Source organism: Salmo salar, chromosome 04, assembly GCF_965601325.2.
Source record: "Salmo salar chromosome 04, fSalSal1, whole genome shotgun sequence".
Lineage (NCBI taxonomy): Eukaryota > Metazoa > Chordata > Actinopteri > Salmoniformes > Salmonidae > Salmo > Salmo salar.
In genome coordinates, this window is record NC_138294.1 from 48,899,476 (window position 1) to 48,918,383 (window position 18,908).

The window sequence follows — 18,908 nt, forward strand, 5'->3', positions numbered from 1 at the left end:
CTAGCATATGTAAGACTTTTATTTTGAAACGTGAAACAGGCACATAACAACAGCATTCGCGACGCAAACGCGTGTCAGTGGAGGCGGAGCTGAACATTTGAAAGTGGCGGGCAAGACGAGATCCATGACAAGCACCGACTGAAGTTCTTCTGAAGAAAGAAAAACGTTCAGTCGTCTATATTTATTACGTCAACTGATGCGTGGTTACATGCGGTTCTTATTCTATCCTCTAAAAAAATATATAGTTTTAAGAAACATTTAACTAACGTTAGTGGTGACTAGTTACCAAGCTAGAGGCAAACTCATTTTAGCGAACGTTTGTTAGCTCATTGCAGGGGTGAAGACCAACGTCTTGCCAGCCCAAAAAAAGGTAAGTGACCGTCCCTAGATAGGTTACTAAACGTGTTTGGTATGATTAATGATGGTTCAGCTATCGGCAAGATGGCTAACTAGTTAGGTAACCAACTACAATCAAGCTAACTAGCTACATACTAGCTATAATTCACCGTCCGTACTATCAGCAAAGATGGTGGTGGATAAATTTAAAGAGTACACTCACACGCCGTTTACCATTGAACACAAATAGTAAGTTCCGGTCTTCTTAACGGGGTGGGTCGGTCTACCAGCGAGGGCGTGTCGCTTCCTGTCTCGTCTGATATCAGTTGTTTTTTAATTAATTACAATGAGGCAAAAGTAATTTTCAGAAAACATCTTTTTCCCGATCTGCACTTTTTCAAGATTTCCTTTTCCTTCAAATGTTTTATTTATTTAACTAGGCAAGTCCGTTAAGAACAAATTCGTATTTACAATTACGGCCTAGGAACAGTGGGTTGCCTTGTTCAGGGGTAGAAAGACAGATTTTTACCTTGTCAGCTAGGGGATTCGATCTAGAAACCTTTTGGTTACTGATCCAACGCTCTAACCACGAGGCTACCTGACGCCCCTAATGACAACATTGCTTTGATATTTGATATTGGGCACACTGTCCATTACATAATCCTTTTATGCATCTGTCACCTATCACCTGATTTCGCAGCATGACAAAGGAGGATGATAAGTCCATCCCCGTGCGGGTTGCCCTGCGGTGTCGACCTTTGGTTACTAAAGAAATCAACGAGGGTTGCCAGACCTGTCTCACCTTCGTGCCAGGGGATCCACAGGTCAACAATCAATTCTACAAGACATAACACAGCACTTGGCATTGCTTCGTCCCGCAACGAGACATTGTTTACAGATTGTTTGTTGCGGAGCTTCTATAGCCTGGCGTCGTTAATCAACCAAACCTAAACTATTTGGTTTCACCAAAATAATGTTTCTGGTTGAGACATTTCCAATATCTCTAGGAACAATTCGATTTGTCTGGTTGATTGTGTCCTTCACTGTCAAATAAGTGTTTAAAACACGTTTTTACCCAGGGTCTTCCATTTTCAGCCTGTAGAAGTAGAGATTATACGCTTTTATTATACGTTTACTCTCGCGTGACTACAATGGCAGCCCACAGGTGGAAAATGGAACACCCTGGATAAAAACATGTTTTAAACACTTATTTGATAACAAAAGACACATGCAACCAGAAAATAGTAAGTATTGTTTCCTACATATTTTGATATGCTTCTGTTTACAGGAAACGTATTTTGGTGAAACCAACTAGTTTTGGTGTGGTTGATCGAGGATGCTAGGTTATGGAAGCTTCTGCAACTAGCCATCTGCAACACTTAGCCTGATGTTTTATCGATTCAATTCCATAAGGGCAATTGTAGTCTATTATAATTCTTCTCTCTTGCAGGTGATTGTTGGCATTGAAAAGGCGTTCACGTACGATTATGTTTTTGATCCTACAACTGAACAAGAGGAAGTCTTCAACAGTGCTGTTTCACCGTTGTTGTGTGGTCTTTTCAAAGGTACAGGGGGGAATTTTTTTTAAACTTTCACACAGGGTTGCCTATAGAACCAATACTGGTTCTATGGGTATGGGCAAAATGGAATGGAATCAATAAGCTGAATGTATAATGTTTCTACTCTTCTTTTCAGGCTATCATGCTACTGTGCTTGCGTATGGACAGACGGGTTCAGGGAAGACCTTTTCTATGGGAGGAACCTATACGTCGGCCCAAGAGAATGAGCCCACCGTCGGAGTCATCCCCAGGGTGGTCAGAATGATCTTCCAGGAAAGAGAGAAGCATACAGATTGTGAATTCTCTCTGGCAGTGTCTTACCTGGAGGTGTGTGGGAACCTCTGTGCATTATTCATCATGATTGTCACAAGACAATGCATGTTTTTACTGTGATAATGGACAAAACAATCATTGTTACCGGTACATTCCTCTTCTCGGAAACTCAAAACAGGGAATCGTGATGCTTAAAAAGACGGGATTCGGATTATTGAAGAAATACATTTCTTTGTGTCTGGAAGGATCCTGGGCGTGTTTTTCTGTAACGTTTTGTCTTAATTTTATGTGCCATAGATATACAATGAAGACATCCTGGACTTGCTCTGTCCATCGGTATCCAAAGATAAACCATCAAACATCAACATTCGGGAGGACCCCAAGGAAGGCATAAAGGTGTGTGAACGGTCTTTTACAGTTGAAAATGTTGCTAAATATGTTTGAAACGTGTTAAATGTACTTGTTTTAAAAGGACTGTTTGGGGGAATGTACTAGAGGTCGACCGACTATGATTTTTCAACGCCGATAACGATTATTGGAGGACCAAAAAAAGCCGATACCGATTAATCGGCCAAATTTAAAAAAAGAAATAAATTAGATTTTTTTTAACATATTTGTAATTATGACAATTACAACAATACTGAATGGACACTTTAATTTTTTTTTAACTTAATATAATATATAAATAAAAATCTATTTAGTCTCAAATAAATAATGAAACATGTTCAATTTTGTTTATGCATTATTTAAACCGTGTTGGAGAAGAAAGTAAAAGTGCAATATGTGCCATGTAAAAAAGCTAATGTTTCAGTTCCTTGCTCAGAACATGAGAACATATGAAAGGTGGTGGTTCCTTTTAACATGAGTCTTCAATATTCCCAGTTTAGAAGTTTTAGGTTGTAGGAGTTATAGGACTATTTCTCTCTATACCATTTGTATTTCATAGATCTTTGACTATTGGATGTTCTTATAGGCACTATAGTATTGCCAGCCTAATCTCAGGAGTTGATAGGCTTGAAGTCATAAACAGCGCTGTGCTTCAAGCATTGCTAAGAGCTGTTGGCAAACACAGGAAAGTGCTGTTTGAATGAATGCTTACGAGCCTGCTGCTGCCTACCACCGCTCAGTCAAATATCAAATCATAGACTTAATTATAATATAATAAACACACAGAAATACGAGCCTTAGGTCATTAATATGGTCGAATCCGGAAACTTATCATTTTGAAAACAAAAATGTATTCTTTCAGTGAAATACGGAACCGTTCCCTATTTTATTTAACGGCTGGCATACCTAAGTCTAAATATTGCTGTTACATTGCACAACCTTCAATGTTATGTCATCATTATATAAAATTCTGGCAAATTAATTACGATCTTTGTTAGGAAGAAATGGTCTTGGCACAGTTCGCAACGAGCCAGGCAGCCCAAACTGCTTGCACAGTACGCAAGAGAAGTGACACAATTTCCCTAGTTAAAATAAATTCATGTTAGCAGGCAATATTAACTAAATATGGAGGTTTTAAAATATATACTTGTGTATTGATTTTAGGAAAGGCATTGATGTTTATGGTTAGGTACATTGGTGCAACAACAGTGTTTTTTTGCGAATGCGCTTGTTAAATCATCACCCGTTTGGCGAAGTAGGCTGTGAATTGATGATAAATTAATAGGCACCGCATTGATTATTTGCAAGGCAGGACAAGCTAGTTAAACTAGTAATATCATCAACCATGTGTAGTTAACTAGTGATTATGTTAAGATTTCATTGTTTTTTTTAAGTTTAATGCTAGCTAGCAACTTACCTTGGCTCATTGCTGCACTCGTGTAACAGGTGGTCAGCCTGCCATGCAGGCTCCTCGTGGAATGTAATCGGCCATAATCGTCATCCAAAAATGCAGATTACCGATTGTTATGAAAACTTGAAATCGGCCCTAATTAATCGGTTGACCTCTAGAATGTACAGTACCAGTCAAGTTTGGACACACCTACTCATTCTAGGGTTTTTCTTTATTTTACTATTTTCTACATTGTAGAATAATAGTGACAACATCAAAACTATGAAATAACACTTGGATTCATGTAGTAACCAAAAAAGTGTTAAACAAATCAAAATATATTTGAGATTCTTCAAAGTAGCCATCTTTTGCCTTGATAACAGCTTTGCACACTCTTGGCATTCTCTCAACTAGCATGACCTGGAATGCTTTTCCAACAGTCTTGAAGGAGTTCCCACATATGCTGAGCACTTGTTGGCTGCTTTTCCTTCACTCTGTGTTCCAACTCATCCCAAAACATTTCAATTGGTTTGAGGTTGGGGGATTGTGCAGGCCAGGTCATCTGATGCAGCATTGCATCACTCTCCTTGGTAAAAATAGCCTTACACAGCCTGGAGGTGTGTTTTGGGTCATTGTCCTGTTGAAAACCTATGATAGTCCAACTAAGTGAAAACCAGATGGGATTGCGTATCGCTGCAGATTGTTGTGGTAGCCATGCTGGTTAAGTGTGCCTTGAATTCTAAATAAATCACAGACCGTGGCACAAGCAAAGCACCATCACACCACCACCTCCATGCTTCACGGTGGGAACCACACATGCAGAGATCATCCATTCACCTACTCTGCCTCTCACAAAGACACGGCGGTTGAAAACAAAAATCTAAAAGTTGGACTCATCAGACCAAAGGACAGATTTCCACCGGTCTAATGTCCATTGCTCGTGTTTCTTGGCCCAAGCAAGTCTCTTCTTCTTATTGGTGTCCTTTAGTAGTGGTTTCTTTGCAGGAATTCGACCATGAATGCCTGATTCACGCAGTCTCCTCTGAACAATTGATGTTGAGATGTGTCTGTTAAACTCTCTGAAGCATTTATTTGGGCTGCAATCTGAGGTGCTGTTAACTCTGAACTTTTCCTCTGCAGCAATGGTAACTCTGGATCTTCCTTTCCTGTAGCGGTCCTCATGAAAGCCAGTTTCATCACAGCTCTTGATGGTTTTTGCGACTACACTTGAAGAAACTTTCAAAGTTCTTAATTTTACGAATAGACTGACTTTAATGTCCTAGGGATAGGCATCCCGCTAGCGGGACAACTTCTGTTGAAACTGGAGGGTGCGCAATTCAAATAAATAATCATAGAAATTATGGATATTAAACAGTTAGGTACATAAGTGTCTTATATCGGTTGAAAGCTTAAATTCTTGTTAATCTAACTGCACTGTCCGATTTACAGTAGCTATTACAGCGAAAACATGCCATGCGATTGTTTCAATACGGCGCCCCACATCAAAATATTTTCCCACCGGCACAGGTTTCATAAATTCACAAATAGCGATTAAATATTCACTTACTTTTTGAGAATCTTCCTCTGATTTGTCATCCAAAGGGTCCCAGCTATAACATGTTGTTTTGTTAGATAAAATCCTTCTTTATATCCCAAAAAGTCTGTTTAGTTGGCGCCATCGATTTGAGTAATCCACTCATTCTAACATGCAGAGAAAGGAATCTGAAAATATACCCCTAAACTTTGTTTTAACAAGTCAAAATGTTTCTATTTACTCCTCAGATACTATAATATTTAGTACGGAAAGAAATATGTTAAATAGGAAACCGATTTTTAGCAGGTGCGTCCTGTCATCATGGTGCGGGAAAACACAAATTTCCCTTTACTAAAACGGATATTTCTTATTTGTTTTGGAAGTTACAAGCCTGAAAAAGACTGCTGACACCCTGTGGAAGCGATAGGAATTGCATCCAGGGAGCTAATTTTCAATATGACCTTATACTTGTCATTCTAAGAGGATGGTCTCCCTCTCAAAAGAAAAAAATCGGTTTGGTTTTTCTTTGGATTTTCTCCTACCATATCTATTGTGTTATTCTCCTACATTACTTTAACATTTCTACAAACAAAGTGTTTTATTTCCAATGGTACTGGTAGCGCCTCCATGCTCTGGACACTACGCTGACAGACACAGCAAACCTTCTTGCCACAGCTCGCATTGACGTGCCATCCTGGATGAGCTGCACTACCTGAGCCACTTGTGTGGGTTGTAGACTCCGTCTCATGCTACCACTAGAGTGAAAGCACCGCCAGCATTCAAAAGTGACCAAAACATCAGCCAGGAAGCATAGGAACTAAGAAGTGGTCTGTGGTTACCACCTGCAGAACCACTCCTTTATTGGGGGTGTCTTGCTAATTGCCTATAATTTCCACCTGTTGTCTATTCCATTTGCACAACAGCATGTGAAATTTATTGTCAATCAGTGTTGCTTCCTAAGTGGACAGTTTGATTTCACAGAAGTGTGATTGACTTGGCGTTACATTGTGGTGTTTAAGTGTTCCATTTATTTTTTTGAGCAGTATATTATGATTTAACACTTTTGCTTACAACATGATCACATGTGTTATAATCTTAGTTTTGATGTCTTTTATTTTGCAATGTAGAAAATAGTAAAAAGAAAAATCCTTGAATCAGTAGGTGTGTCCTATCTTTTGGCTGTACTGTATGTTTAACCCATTCTCCCTATCTTAGATTGTGGGCCTGACTGAGAGGGAGGTGTTCTCTGCCAATGAGATGGTGGGCTGCTTGGAGCTGGGGAACTCAGCCCGTACTGTGGGCTCCACTGCCATGAATGCTGCCTCGTCTCGCTCCCATGCCATCTTCACCATCACCCTGGAGCAGCGCAGAGGGGCAGACAAGTCAGTCTTCTCTCTAGCTTTCTCCCATAGATCTGTCTCACTTTCTAATTTTCATCCCAAGGAAACGTTGCAGTTCATGAATGTATCCGACACGCAAAGCACTGCATACACATTTTTCATATGCAAATCTCTGATATAGTTAATGAAACTAATTTGTTTTAAGTGTGTTGTAAGTTGATTTGTCCTCATTTCTTCCGTTCTGTTTCTAAATGTGTGTCTGTAGATCTGACAATGTGGTGTCAAAGCTACACCTGGTGGATCTGGCCGGCTCTGAGAGACAAAAGAAAACCAAAGCTGAGGGCGATCGTCTGAAAGAAGGTGAGTCAACTACCAGAAGCTAACACTTTGGAAAACAGCAGTAAGCTGTGTGCTTGAAGCCAATTATTGCTTGATTGGAAAATGTGGTCCGAGGCTTCATATGGAGGGTATGACGCAATTGCAGAGCCTCCGGAGGCATGCAGAGACCAAATCAAGCTCTGTACTGCATCGCCGTGGGCCCCAAATTTTGTAACAATGTGGATGGCTCAGTATAGCTCCACATTGACATGATTGGTTGACAGTAGGTGGGGGGGTGGTACATCCTGTATAAACACAAACTCACTTCCTTGACAACTTCCTTCATTATCTCTGCTCCGCTAAGCACAAGAAGTATGAAAGCCCTAACGTCTGCAGAGGCTGCATCACAGTAAATGCTGTACGGTCATTTCAGACGTCGGATTGACCATGCTTTGCCTTTTTAGTATTGTTACGGCCCATTTATTAGCACAATCTACGTGTTTTAAATGACAGTCCCAGTTCTAATTCATTGTGTGGTTAGTTCGGTATCAGAACCTTATTGACTCTCTGCTGTCTTCCTGTCTGCTCCAGGCATCAGCATCAACCGAGGCCTGCTCTCCCTGGGGAATGTGATCAGCGCCCTGGGTGACGAGAGCAAGAAAGGCACCTTTGTCCCCTACAGGGACTCCAAACTAACCCGCCTGCTGCAGGGTGAGAGCTCAATGGGATGGATGTGTTCAGGGGGATGTGGTCGTTGAGCAGTCTAAATCCTGGCATTGCCGCCCATGTATGTTCTTTCTGGGTCTAGTGGTATCAATTCAGGATTTGCTTTTAAGCACAATGAACATAATAAAGATGTGTTACAAGGCCTTGTGGTAGTCGGATGACTGAGAACAGTCGAGATGCATACGTTGTATACCCTAAGGCAGAGGTAGGCAGCTAGATTCAGCCACAGGCTGGTTTTGTTGGAGCGGATGTTCGGGGGGCCGGAACATAATTTGTACAATGCAAATTGACCCAAAAAGGGATTGTGTTTTCTAATACAATCATTTTATACCTTGATTACATTGAGACACGATCACATGTTTTTTTGTTGTTGTGTGGGAATACTTGGGAACAGATTTTTTTTTTAATTAAACAAATTTTAGCTGAATTCCTGGTGATTTTAGTCTTTAAAAAATATATATTATACCTAAAACTCACTCGCTGGACGCCTGTTGCTGACTCCTGCCCTAAGGCATTCAACACAAAGACGTATTCATCAAAAACCTGAATGTTTCTTAGATTTAGAGACTGAATAGCTGTACTCCATGTTTAAAAGTGGGCATTAAAGAATCAATTCCTGCGTTCTCCAACAGATTCTTTGGGAGGTAACAGCCACACCTTAATGATAGCGTGCGTCAGCCCTGCAGACTCCAACATAGAGGAGACCATCAACACGTTGCGTTACGCTGACAGAGCTCGCAAGATAAAAAACAAGCCTGTGGTCAACGTGGACCCTCGAGCTGCTGAAATGAAACGTCTGAAGCAGCAGGTAGGTAGTGACCACTGACCACCGTACTAAGTGACCCTACAATTCGACCCTACATTTACATGATTCAAGTGTCCAATGTTCTGATGGAATATTTCCTCTTTTGGACACAGGTCCAGGAGCTACAGGTGATGCTTCTGCATGCACGTGGGGGTGTGGCACCAGTGCTTTCTGGGTAATTACTACTAAATCATTTCCCCAACTGACATACAGTTGAAGTCGGAAGTTTACATACACTTAGGTTGGAGTCATTAAAACTTGTTTTTCAACCACTCCACAAATGTATTGTTAACAAACTATTGTTTTGGTAAGTCGGTTAGGACATCTACTTTGTGCATGACACAAGTAATTTTTTCCAACAATTGTTTACAGACAGATTATTTCACTTATAATTCACTGTATCACAATTCCAGTGGGTCAGAAGTTTACGTGCACTAAGTTGACTGCCTTTAAACAGCTTGGAAAATTCCAGAAAATGATGTCATGGCTTTAGAAGCTTCTGATAAGCTAATTGACATAATTTGAGTCAATTGGAGGTGTACCTGTGGATGTATTTCAAGGCCTACCTTCAAACTCAGTGCCTCTTTGCATGACATCATGGGAAAATCTAAAGAAATCAGCAAAGACCTCAGGAAAAAGATCGTAGACCTCCACAAGTCTGATTCATCCTTGGGAGCAATTTCCAAATGCCTGAAGGGACCACGATCATCTGTACAAACAATAGTATGCAAGTATAAACACCATGGGACCACGCAGCCGTCAAACCGCTCAGAAAGGAGATGCGTTCTGTCTCTTAGAGATGAACGTACTTTGGTGTGAAAAGTGCAAATCAATCCTAGAACAGCAGCAAAGGATCTTGTGAAGATGCTGGAGGCAACAGGTACAAAAGTATTTATATCTACAGTAAAAAGAGTCCTATATTGACATAACCTGAAAGGCCGCTCAGCAAGGAAGAAGCCACTGCTCCAAAACCTCCATTAAAAAAAGCCAGACTACGGTTTGCAACTGCACATGGGGACAAAGATTGTACTTTTTGGAGAAATGTCCTCTGGTGTCATGAAACAAAAATATAACTGTTTGGCCATAATGACCATTGTTATGTTTGGAGGAAAAAGGGGGAGGCTTGCAAACCAAAGAACACCATCCCAACCGTGGAGCACGGGTGTGGCAGCATCATGTTGTGGGGGTGCTTTGCTGCAGGAGGGACTGGTGCACTTCACAAAATAGATGGAATCATGACGAGGGAGAATTATGTGGATATATTGAAGCAACATCTCAAGACATCAGTCAGGAAGTTAAAGCTTGGTCGCAAATGGGTCTTCCAAAGTTGTGGCAAAAAGGACAACAAAGTCAAGGTATTGGAGTGGCCATCACAAAGCCCTGATCTCAATCCTATAGAAAATGTGTAGGCAGAATTGAAAAAGTGTGCGAGCAAGGAGGCTGACAAACCTGACTGTTACACCAGCTCTGTCTGAAGGAATGGGCCAACATTCACCCAACTTATTGTGGGACGCTTGTGGAAGGCTACCCGAACCGTTTGACCCAAGTTAAACAATTTAAAGGCAATGCTACCAAATACTAATTGAGTGTGTAAACTTCTGACCCACTGGGAATGTGATGAAAGAAATAAAAGCGGAAATAAATCATTGTATCTTCTATTATTCTGACATTTTCACATTCTTAAAATAAAGTGGGAATCCTAACTGACCTAAGACAGGGAATTTTTACTAGGATTAAATGTAAGGAATTGTGAAAAACGCAGTTTAAATGTAGTTGGCTAAGGTGTACCGTAATTTCCGGACTATAAGCCGCAACTTTTTTCCCACGCTTTGAACCTCGTGGCTTAAACAATGACGCGGCTAATATATAGATTTTTCCCGCTTTCAAATTTTATTTTTATCAAAAAACACATTCTGTGACGTGCTCAGTTTTTTTGCCGGCATGAAGCTTTCATTAGACCAATGAAATTGCCTAACGGGTTAAGGTCAAACAACTTTTTTGTTTACGGTTTAGATTAAATCGAGCGCTCTCAAACTTCCCATCATTCTGATGACGGTAGTAATTTTGTCACCCTCATCATGGCAAAGACACTGAGAAATGCATATGATGCAGCTTTCAAGTTGAAGGCGATTGATCTGGCTGTTGGAAAAGGAAATAGAGCTGCTGCACGGGAGCTTGGTCTTAATGAGTCGATAAGACGTTGGAAACAGCAGCGTGAGGAATTGACTCAGTGCAAAAAGACAACTAAAGCTTACTGCTAATTTTGTATTTTTTTGTTACAAGCCGTGTTTCGTTAAAGCCTGTGTAAAGTTAATTTGTTTCAATGTACCGGTAGGCACCTGCGGCTTATAGACGTGCGGCTTATTTATGTTCAAAATATATACATTTTTTAATTCAGTAGGTGCGGCTTATATTCAGGTGCGCTCAATAGTCCGGAAATTACGGTATGTAAACTTCCGACTTCAACTGTATGTCCTCAGTTCTCTATCCATCTATTCAGCCAAAGAGTCTTTAAACCTTTGAATGGCAAAATGAACATCCAATGGTCCTTGCGATCTAGGATCCTTGGGACATATTACCCCATTTGATAGTGCATTTTAAAATGCACTAAGGTTAGATGAGGGCTATGGTTAGGTTTAGGGTAAGGATGTATGAAGGGTCTTAGATAGCACTAACCGAACTTGGATTCTGGGAGCTTAAAGGTAATTTCCTTGTTAAAGAAATATAAAAATACTACCAGAAAGTATCTCACCCACTCCTTCCATCCCTTCTCTGAAAAAGGACTGAGCCAGCAGAGAACGTGTCCAAGATTCTGGAGAGGACCCGTGCCCTGCAGGTTGAGAACAACAAACTGAGCCGTGCGCTGAGTGAGGCAGCAGGCCAGACTGCCCTGATGTTTGAGAGGATCATCATGGTAAGGACCTGCACTGGTCTTGAACTAGGTCTGTCTTGTCACAGGCCATACCAACATCACACAGCAACGCTGACTGACTGTTTAGAATATTTTGAGATATTACCATGATCGTCACGTGCCATACTTTTTTGTCACTCCAGACAGAGCAAGCAAATGAAAAACTGCAAAGCAAACTGCAAGAGTTGAAACAGCATGCAGCGTAAGTCTGAACTCATGTGTTACGCCCATTGTCTTCATTGTCCTTAAGTCATTGGCACCAGAATTCTCTGTTAAAACGTAATGCTTTTCTTTTAGGTGTAAAGTGGACCTGCAGAGGGTGATGGAGACTCTGGAGGACCAGGAGCTGAAGGAGAATGTGGAAGTGATCCAGAATCTGCAGCACGTCATCCTGCAGCTCCAGGTACTGCCAGACGAGGGAGCTCTAATAAACCACAAGGCTGGATCTACTGCTGCATGACTGACTGCATTCAGTCCCTTTTATATGTTTAGCGAGCAAAGCACATCAAACAATTGTCTGCATTCCATTGTAGCTAAGCTGTTGCTGTTCAATGCCATTACTTTATACGCTATGAAATTGACGCAGAATTTTCCAGGAAGTGGCCTGGTAGATTTGTTTTTATTTTGTAGGCTTTTTGAATGGTCTTCAATAGGCAAAAATGTTGCGCAATGGTCTTCAGCACAAAAATGTCATAAAAGGCATCTGGCAGAAGTAAATTCCCCAGTGACAATATAATGCAAATCCCCCAAAAATCTATTTTAATTCCAGGTTGTTAGAAAACGAAAAAGGAAAAATGCCAAGGGGGTGAATACTTTTGCAAGGCACTGTATATAGCTTCATTCTTCTGTATTTTATTCCTCTTGTTACTATTTTTCTCTTTATTCTTTTTTATCTCTGCATCGCTGGGAAGGGCTCGTAAGCAAGCATTTAACAGTCAAGTCTACACCCCTTGAATTCGGCATATGTGACAAATAAAAATGTTATTTGATTTGAAAACCTAACCCCCGGGACATTGTGTAATTATCACCCTGAAAAATAAAACTAACTTCAATGGCAAAGACACACCAGCTGGATATTTTAGTTCCCTACACCATATTTCAGTCCATTAATAAGAAGCTGTTTTGTATTGTGTCTGGGTAATAATGTCTGTGCTCTTGTTCCTCCAGGATGAGAGTGCTGGCCTTGCTGCCACCATTGAGGCGTTGGCTGCAGACTGTGGGGCTGAAGGAGATGACAGCCCTCATGTGTCTGGCAGCTGCAACGAAATCCCAACTGATGGTTCACTTTCTGTAAGTCTATGGTCGTCTAATGCAGAACCCTCTCTGTGCTACAGATGCGCTTCTGCAAGGCTGCTGTTTCCTGAAGACACCCAGATGTGTTTTTGGGGTCATTGCATCTTCACTGAGTCTTTTGTATTGTTGTACATGGGGTTTGTAGGTTTTGTACAATGGGTATGTTGTACGAAACAAATGTGTTTTGTTATCATACAAGCATACATCCTCTTCCCCCACCCTACACAGGCTGCTGCTGACAAAGACTCTACAGAGGGCTTCACTACCCAGCATGCCTTGCGCCAGGCCCAAATGTCCAAGGAGCTGATTGAGCTCAACAACATTCTGGCTCTAAAGGAGGAGTTTGTCCGGAAGATGTGCCAGAACGACAGCCACCTGGAGCCTATGCAGACTGAACACCAGGTAGGACTGAAGAGAAAATATGGGTTGGCTGTAATGGAGGTTGAGAGGGCTGCAACAGGGGAGGCAGCACCAGCACAGCACTTTGATTCTTATCCACTTGGGACGTTTTTGACTGTCTGCTTCAAACTGAACTGATGGAGCTCCTCATTGACTGTTCCCCTTCAGGATAACATCAAGAGTCTGCAGACATCAGTGGGCTCTCTGCAGAAGGAGAAGGAGGACCTCATCCTGGTTCTCCACTCTGCCAAGAAGGACGTTAATCAGGCTAAGTAAGGCAGCTGGCCTCATTGGTGGGGTTCAAACGATGATATTACAGCATCTTTATGTTCAGGCTGTGTATTGAATTGATATGATAGTTATCTGTTGTGAGAGTCTCTTTCATAAGAGCCATGAGCTTGGTGTGTAATCACAACTGTATGTTTAGTATAAACATTCCTCTGCATTTACAATGGAGTCATCAGTAATTTCCCTGTCTCTATTCTGTCCCTCTCCATCTGTCCACCAGGCTGAGCGAGCAGCGTAGGAAGCGTCTGCAGGAGCTGGAGGGTCAGATCACAGACATGAAGAAGAAGCTCCAGGAGCAGTCCAAGCTCCTCAAGCTCAAAGAGTCCTCTGTCCGCAGTGTGGCCAAGCTCAACCATGAGATCCAGGTATGACCGGGTGCTTGCCAGTGGCTGACCTAATCAGCAGGATTTCAGGATAATAAGAGGTTTTCAGTCGACAGTCATTGCAATCTAAAAAAGTTGAATTCGGGCCTTGCGATGGCAATCTAAGACGGGGTTGTTGATGGTGTCCCTGTTTGTCTGCTCTCTTTCCCTGTAGGCTATGAAGAGTCAGCGTGTACAGCTGATGAGGCAGATGAAGGAGGACTCTGAGAAGTTCAGAGTGTGGAAGAATAAGAAGGACAAGGAGGTGTTTCAGCTCAAGGAGAAGGTGTGTTGTGTGTCCGTAATCCATACATAAGACCCATTGTTCACCATATTCATTTCCATGTGGTTAAGATTGATTGTTGTTTAAAAAAAAAAAAAAAAATCTCACCTCTCTCAGGACCGTAAACGTCAGTTTCAGATGGTGAAGCTTGAGAGTGACTTCCAGAAGCAGGCTAATGTCCTGCGCCGTAAAACTGAGGAGGTGAGGCCTGGGTCTTGTGCGCCGTGCTTCTGTTTTCATCTGCCGACCTAATCGACCAGGAAAAAGTTTTGTGTCAATTCTTCAATGGTTGTTAGCTGGAAGTGAGGGGAGAGATTTCAAATTCTGCGGGTGTTCACCTTCAGGCTGCAGCAGCTAATAAGCGTCTGAAGGATGCCCTGCAGAAGAGGAGTGAGGTGGCCGAGAAACGAAAGGACGTCCATTACAGAGGGCTGGAGGGAGCGGCCGGGAGAGTGAAGGTCTGGTCACCTTTGTTTGATTCTGTATGCGTCGGTGTACTCTGAGTTCTTTGAGAAACTGTTTTGAGTGTGAGGGGTCCTGGTTTGCAAGAAAGGAAACGATTACCATAATGTGTTAAATGAATCTGCGTTGTGTGGTCTGAGTGGTTGTGTGGTTTCAATGAGTGTTGTCGCTGTGTATGCATGTATCAATGACCGAGTGAGTAATGTATGCTGTGACCTGAATCTGACGTACGTATGTGTGTGTGTGTGTGTATGTGAGCAGACCTGGCTCCTGAACGAAGTGGAGGTGCTGGTGAGCACAGGGGAGGCGCGGCGCCACCTGCAGGACCTGCTGGAGGACAGGAAGATCCTGGCAGAGGAGATCTCCCAGCTCAAACAGCAGATGGAGGCCGGGGAGCGGCCCGCTGCCAAAGTCAGGGTGAGTGAAGTTGCTCTCCTAAAGAGATCAATGAGAATCTGAGCTTTTACTAAATGAGGATTCAGTGGAATTTCCACCGCTAGGCTACATGAGGAAATTATGCCTCTGTTTCTCTACAGAAGTTAAACTGTTGTTATTGTGTGTTCTCTCTCCCGACACTTTCACAGCGTCGGACCCTCATCATCTCCGAGCTGGAGAGTCAGGGAGAGCTGGAGGCATCTCTCAGTAAACAGGTGGACAACCTGGAGACAGAGATGAACCTCAGGTGAGTCTGACTAGTACAGACCTTACCCATCACCTCCCACAGCTGAGGGATTCCTTCAGTTCCACTCACATTGACCTCCCCTTATTGCTAATGCATTTGTGTTTTTCATACAAAAGGGTACCCAGATCATGTCTTTTAGTTGCAATGCTAAGCATTTTTGCACTGTCATTGGGTATTCCTGACCATTTTCTCCTTTGCTTGCCTGGAGAAATGTTGTCATAGTAAGGCATTGCTCCAAAGCTTTTCACACCTTCCAAAGCCTACGCCTTCCCATCTGTTCATTGTTAGTTCCTGTTGATAGGATATTGTGACTGCTGCCAGAAGCAAGTCCTTAAGAACTCGGTTCTTTTAATGAGGACAGAAGAGTAATGATATGTGATTGGCATAAAATGTGATCAAGTATTTACATTTGGTCAAGTGAATCACATCCATGTGCATTTATAGACACACATTCACATCAATCAAATGTATTTATAAAGCCCTTTTTACATCCGCTGATGTCAAAGTGCTATACAGAAACCCAGCCTAAAACCCCAAACAGCAATGAATGCAGATGTAGAAGCACGGTGGCTAGGAAAAACTCCCTAGAAAGGCCAAAACCTAGGAAGAAACCTAGAGAGGAACCAGGCTCTGAGGAGTGGCCAGTCCTCTTCTGGCTGTGCCGGGTGGAGATTATAACAGTACATGGCCACATGTGCTGTTCCATGGATTTCCTCCTAGGAGTGCCCAGATAGCTGACCTACAACAGAAGGTTTTGGACGCAGACAATGAGGGGCGGTTGAAGCAACGCTGGGACAACATCACTACTATAGTGGAGGCCAAGTGTGCCCTCAAGGTCCTCATGTCAGAGGTGAGACACATTCGCATATCGTTGAACTGCATGCTTTTTAGTCTCACAAAGCAAATTGGAAATGTCTCAAAGCATGTTATTCTCTGCCTATTAGCCTACCTTGTAAGCTAATGTTTACTGACAAAATGCATGACCACCAAAAATGTTACCGGCTCCACAGTTGGTGTCTGCCAAAACGGCCAGTTCTAAGCTGGAGAGTGACCTGAAGCAGGAGAAGGGCAACATGCTGGACCTGCAGAAGACTATGTGTGATGAGAGGAAGCTGATGTCCACCATGGACATGGAGAACCAGCACCACCTGGTGGAGCTGGAGCAGATGCACCAGGAGAAGGTCCTGTACCTCCTGGGCCAGCTGCAGAGCAAAGAGAGACAGTCTGTGGAGAAAAAGCAGGAGGAGGAGACTTCCAAACGGGAGAGCGAGCTTCTGCAGCGTCTCAAGTTCCAGGTCTGTCACACTGTCCTCTCAGCTACTGTGCACACTGACATGTTATAGGAATGGTCATACAGTCAGTAAGGTCACATGCACTTGTTTCTACTAGTAATCCTCATTGTCCATGTAGGTTGACTGCACTCAAAGTTCAGCTCAGAGTGTTCAGGTTGAAGCCAAAACTGCATAAAGGTTCTAACCCCCTCCAAATATAATGTCCGTCTCTACAGGAGGATGAGATTGAAAAGATGCAGAAATTAAATGAGCAAAACCAGAGGCTGTTGGATGACAATGAACAATACAAACAGGTAAATACACAGCTGGGCATATACAAGGACAATATAACACTCAAAGCTATATACAAGAACAATGGTCTATAGTTACCATTATTATTCATTCGATTTGTAAATGGCTTTTCTCACACCCATTGCTCTAAAAGCACAGGTTATTATATTTTGAAACATTAAGGTCTACTATTTGTTGAAACTGTCCATATCAAGCAACATTTGTTCTGTTCTCAGAAACTAACACTGCTCCAGTTGGCCAGTGGGAAACAGATGAACGTCCTGCCAGCATCCACTCAGTCCCCAGACGACTCCTTTGAGTACATCCCGCCAAAGGTAAGCCACTGACATCCTTCCTTACCACTGTCTATTTCCATATGCAAATGTTAGAGGAAAGATTACCCCTATATGAGTCTAGGGGAAGCGGACCCTGGCCTAGGCCAGTGCTGGGAGGTTGCACCATCTCACTGGTGGTGTTCTTTACCTCCTGCAGCCTAAAGGTCACCGTTTCACTGCAGCTAAGGCTCCCCTGAATATGGCCATCGACATTGAGGAGCTGGAGTCTGTCTCCGAGTCAGAGGAGGAGGATGAGTGGTGCCCTGAGAAGAATGAGAGAGGCCGTAACAGAAACTCCAACGTCAAGAAACCCAGGGCAACAGGGGTGAGAACTTAGTCTATATTAAATGATTTTGTGAGATGGGCAACACTGTCATTTTAGAGATGGTCAGATCACGATTATCATGCATTTGCAGTGTTAAAAGTTTGCGTATTTGTTAAGTGTGCCTGTAAGGGTCGCTGTGGCAACAAGCTGTGCCGGTGCCGTAAGGGAAATATGACCTGTGGGGAGAACTGCCAATGTGACCATGAGAAGTGTCGTAACGTCGGCAACCCGAGGTCCAGTACAGTAAGTTGAAAAATACTCTTGTATTCTACATAAGCTCCCGACATCCAATAGAATGTTTCATTGTTTGTGCATATTTTTCAGAATCATTTCCCTCTCTTCCTAAAAGCAGGACTCTAGCGAAGTCACAGATGATGGGTCCAAAGATTCAGTTTCTATTCTTCAAGACCCCACAGCCATTAGCTCTGGGGATACCACATTCTTTAAACCACCCTGTGCCACTCCCACCAAGGTAGGCTTCTCTATACCATCAACAATGGGCTCAATGGTTGTAACATCATACCCTTAACAGACTCATCACACTCTCTTCCAGAAGGGTACTGTTTAAGCGTCAAGGTGCCTTGGGTAGTGTTATGGTTGAGTTGGTAATGAATCTGGTGTGGTGATATTATTTTACACTGAGCTGCACCTAAAGTGGGTATTGGGTATTTCAGATCATGTCCTTATTTAGAGTGCTGAAAATAGATTTTTCCTTGCTTTATTCTTATAGCTTGTGAGGAAGACTTCTGTCTCTGCTGAGGAGGAGGAGGAGGAAGAAGATGATGAAGATGAAGAGAGGAGCACAGCCAGCTTCTTGAAGAAGAAGAAACGAGCCCTTACTAGCTTCCAGAACAGCTTTTTCTCTGGATGTACGCCCATCAGGGAAGAGTCTTGAGGTGGGCAAAGGAAGCTAGTATAGACAAATCATGCAAGAACTTAGCCCCTGCGAAAGGATAGTCCTTTCATCTGTTTTTGTCAGTGTTTTTTGTTATTCTTTTTTTTTTCAATGTCTTAAATGTCCACTCCTACATTCCTTGTAATAAAGTGTAGCAATTGATTCTAAATTCGACATCACTCTTTTATCTGTTTGAATCTGAGGGCACTGGAAAATTCACTTACTCTGAACTGACTTAAATGTCTTAATTATGAGGGCTGAAATGCACTAACAAGCTGATTTAATTTGATGTTGATCATATAAGGGAATTATTTTGTCACTTGAAATGTAAATGTTTAATAGGTTGTATGTAATGGATTTTCTATCAATAGGAATTCATCATTTTTTAATACTATTTTTTTATTGTTATCCATAATAAATAATTCATGATTATTTGTCCTATA

General features: G+C 42.3%; 1 protein-coding gene across 2 annotated transcripts; it reads left to right on the top strand.

The window, feature by feature from the left end:
* The first annotated feature begins 88 nt into the window (after positions 1 to 88).
* Positions 89 to 18,908, top strand: LOC106603166 (chromosome-associated kinesin KIF4). Of its 2 annotated transcripts, none has more exons than XM_014196475.3 (30): positions 89 to 370; positions 1,037 to 1,160; positions 1,787 to 1,901; positions 2,032 to 2,222; positions 2,466 to 2,564; positions 6,695 to 6,861; positions 7,085 to 7,179; positions 7,729 to 7,848; positions 8,496 to 8,671; positions 8,782 to 8,843; positions 11,450 to 11,582; positions 11,723 to 11,781; positions 11,877 to 11,982; positions 12,747 to 12,869; positions 13,101 to 13,274; positions 13,440 to 13,543; positions 13,780 to 13,924; positions 14,097 to 14,207; positions 14,322 to 14,405; positions 14,549 to 14,662; positions 14,928 to 15,083; positions 15,251 to 15,348; positions 16,069 to 16,198; positions 16,359 to 16,643; positions 16,856 to 16,933; positions 17,147 to 17,245; positions 17,403 to 17,570; positions 17,688 to 17,813; positions 17,920 to 18,042; positions 18,301 to 18,908. In XM_014196475.3, exons 2-30 carry the CDS (start codon positions 1,038 to 1,040, stop codon positions 18,463 to 18,465), a joined length of 3,729 nt encoding a protein of 1,242 aa, XP_014051950.1. In that variant the 5' UTR covers positions 89 to 370; position 1,037; the 3' UTR covers positions 18,466 to 18,908. The 2 variants fall into 2 exon arrangements, with proteins under 2 accessions (XP_014051950.1, XP_014051951.1); XM_014196476.3 differs by having other exon boundaries at positions 17,923 to 18,042.

Excerpts from the sequence above, each read along its gene's own strand:
- LOC106603166 (XM_014196475.3), top strand. The coding sequence starts at position 1,038 with ATGACAAAGGAGGATGATAAGTCCATCCCCGTGCGGGTTGCCCTGCGG. Across the intron at positions 8,844-11,449 it reads GTGGCACCAGTGCTTTCTGG|GACTGAGCCAGCAGAGAACG; the intron begins GTAATTACTACT and ends TCTCTGAAAAAG. Across the intron at positions 13,544-13,779 it reads AAGGACGTTAATCAGGCTAA|GCTGAGCGAGCAGCGTAGGA; the intron begins GTAAGGCAGCTG and ends TCTGTCCACCAG.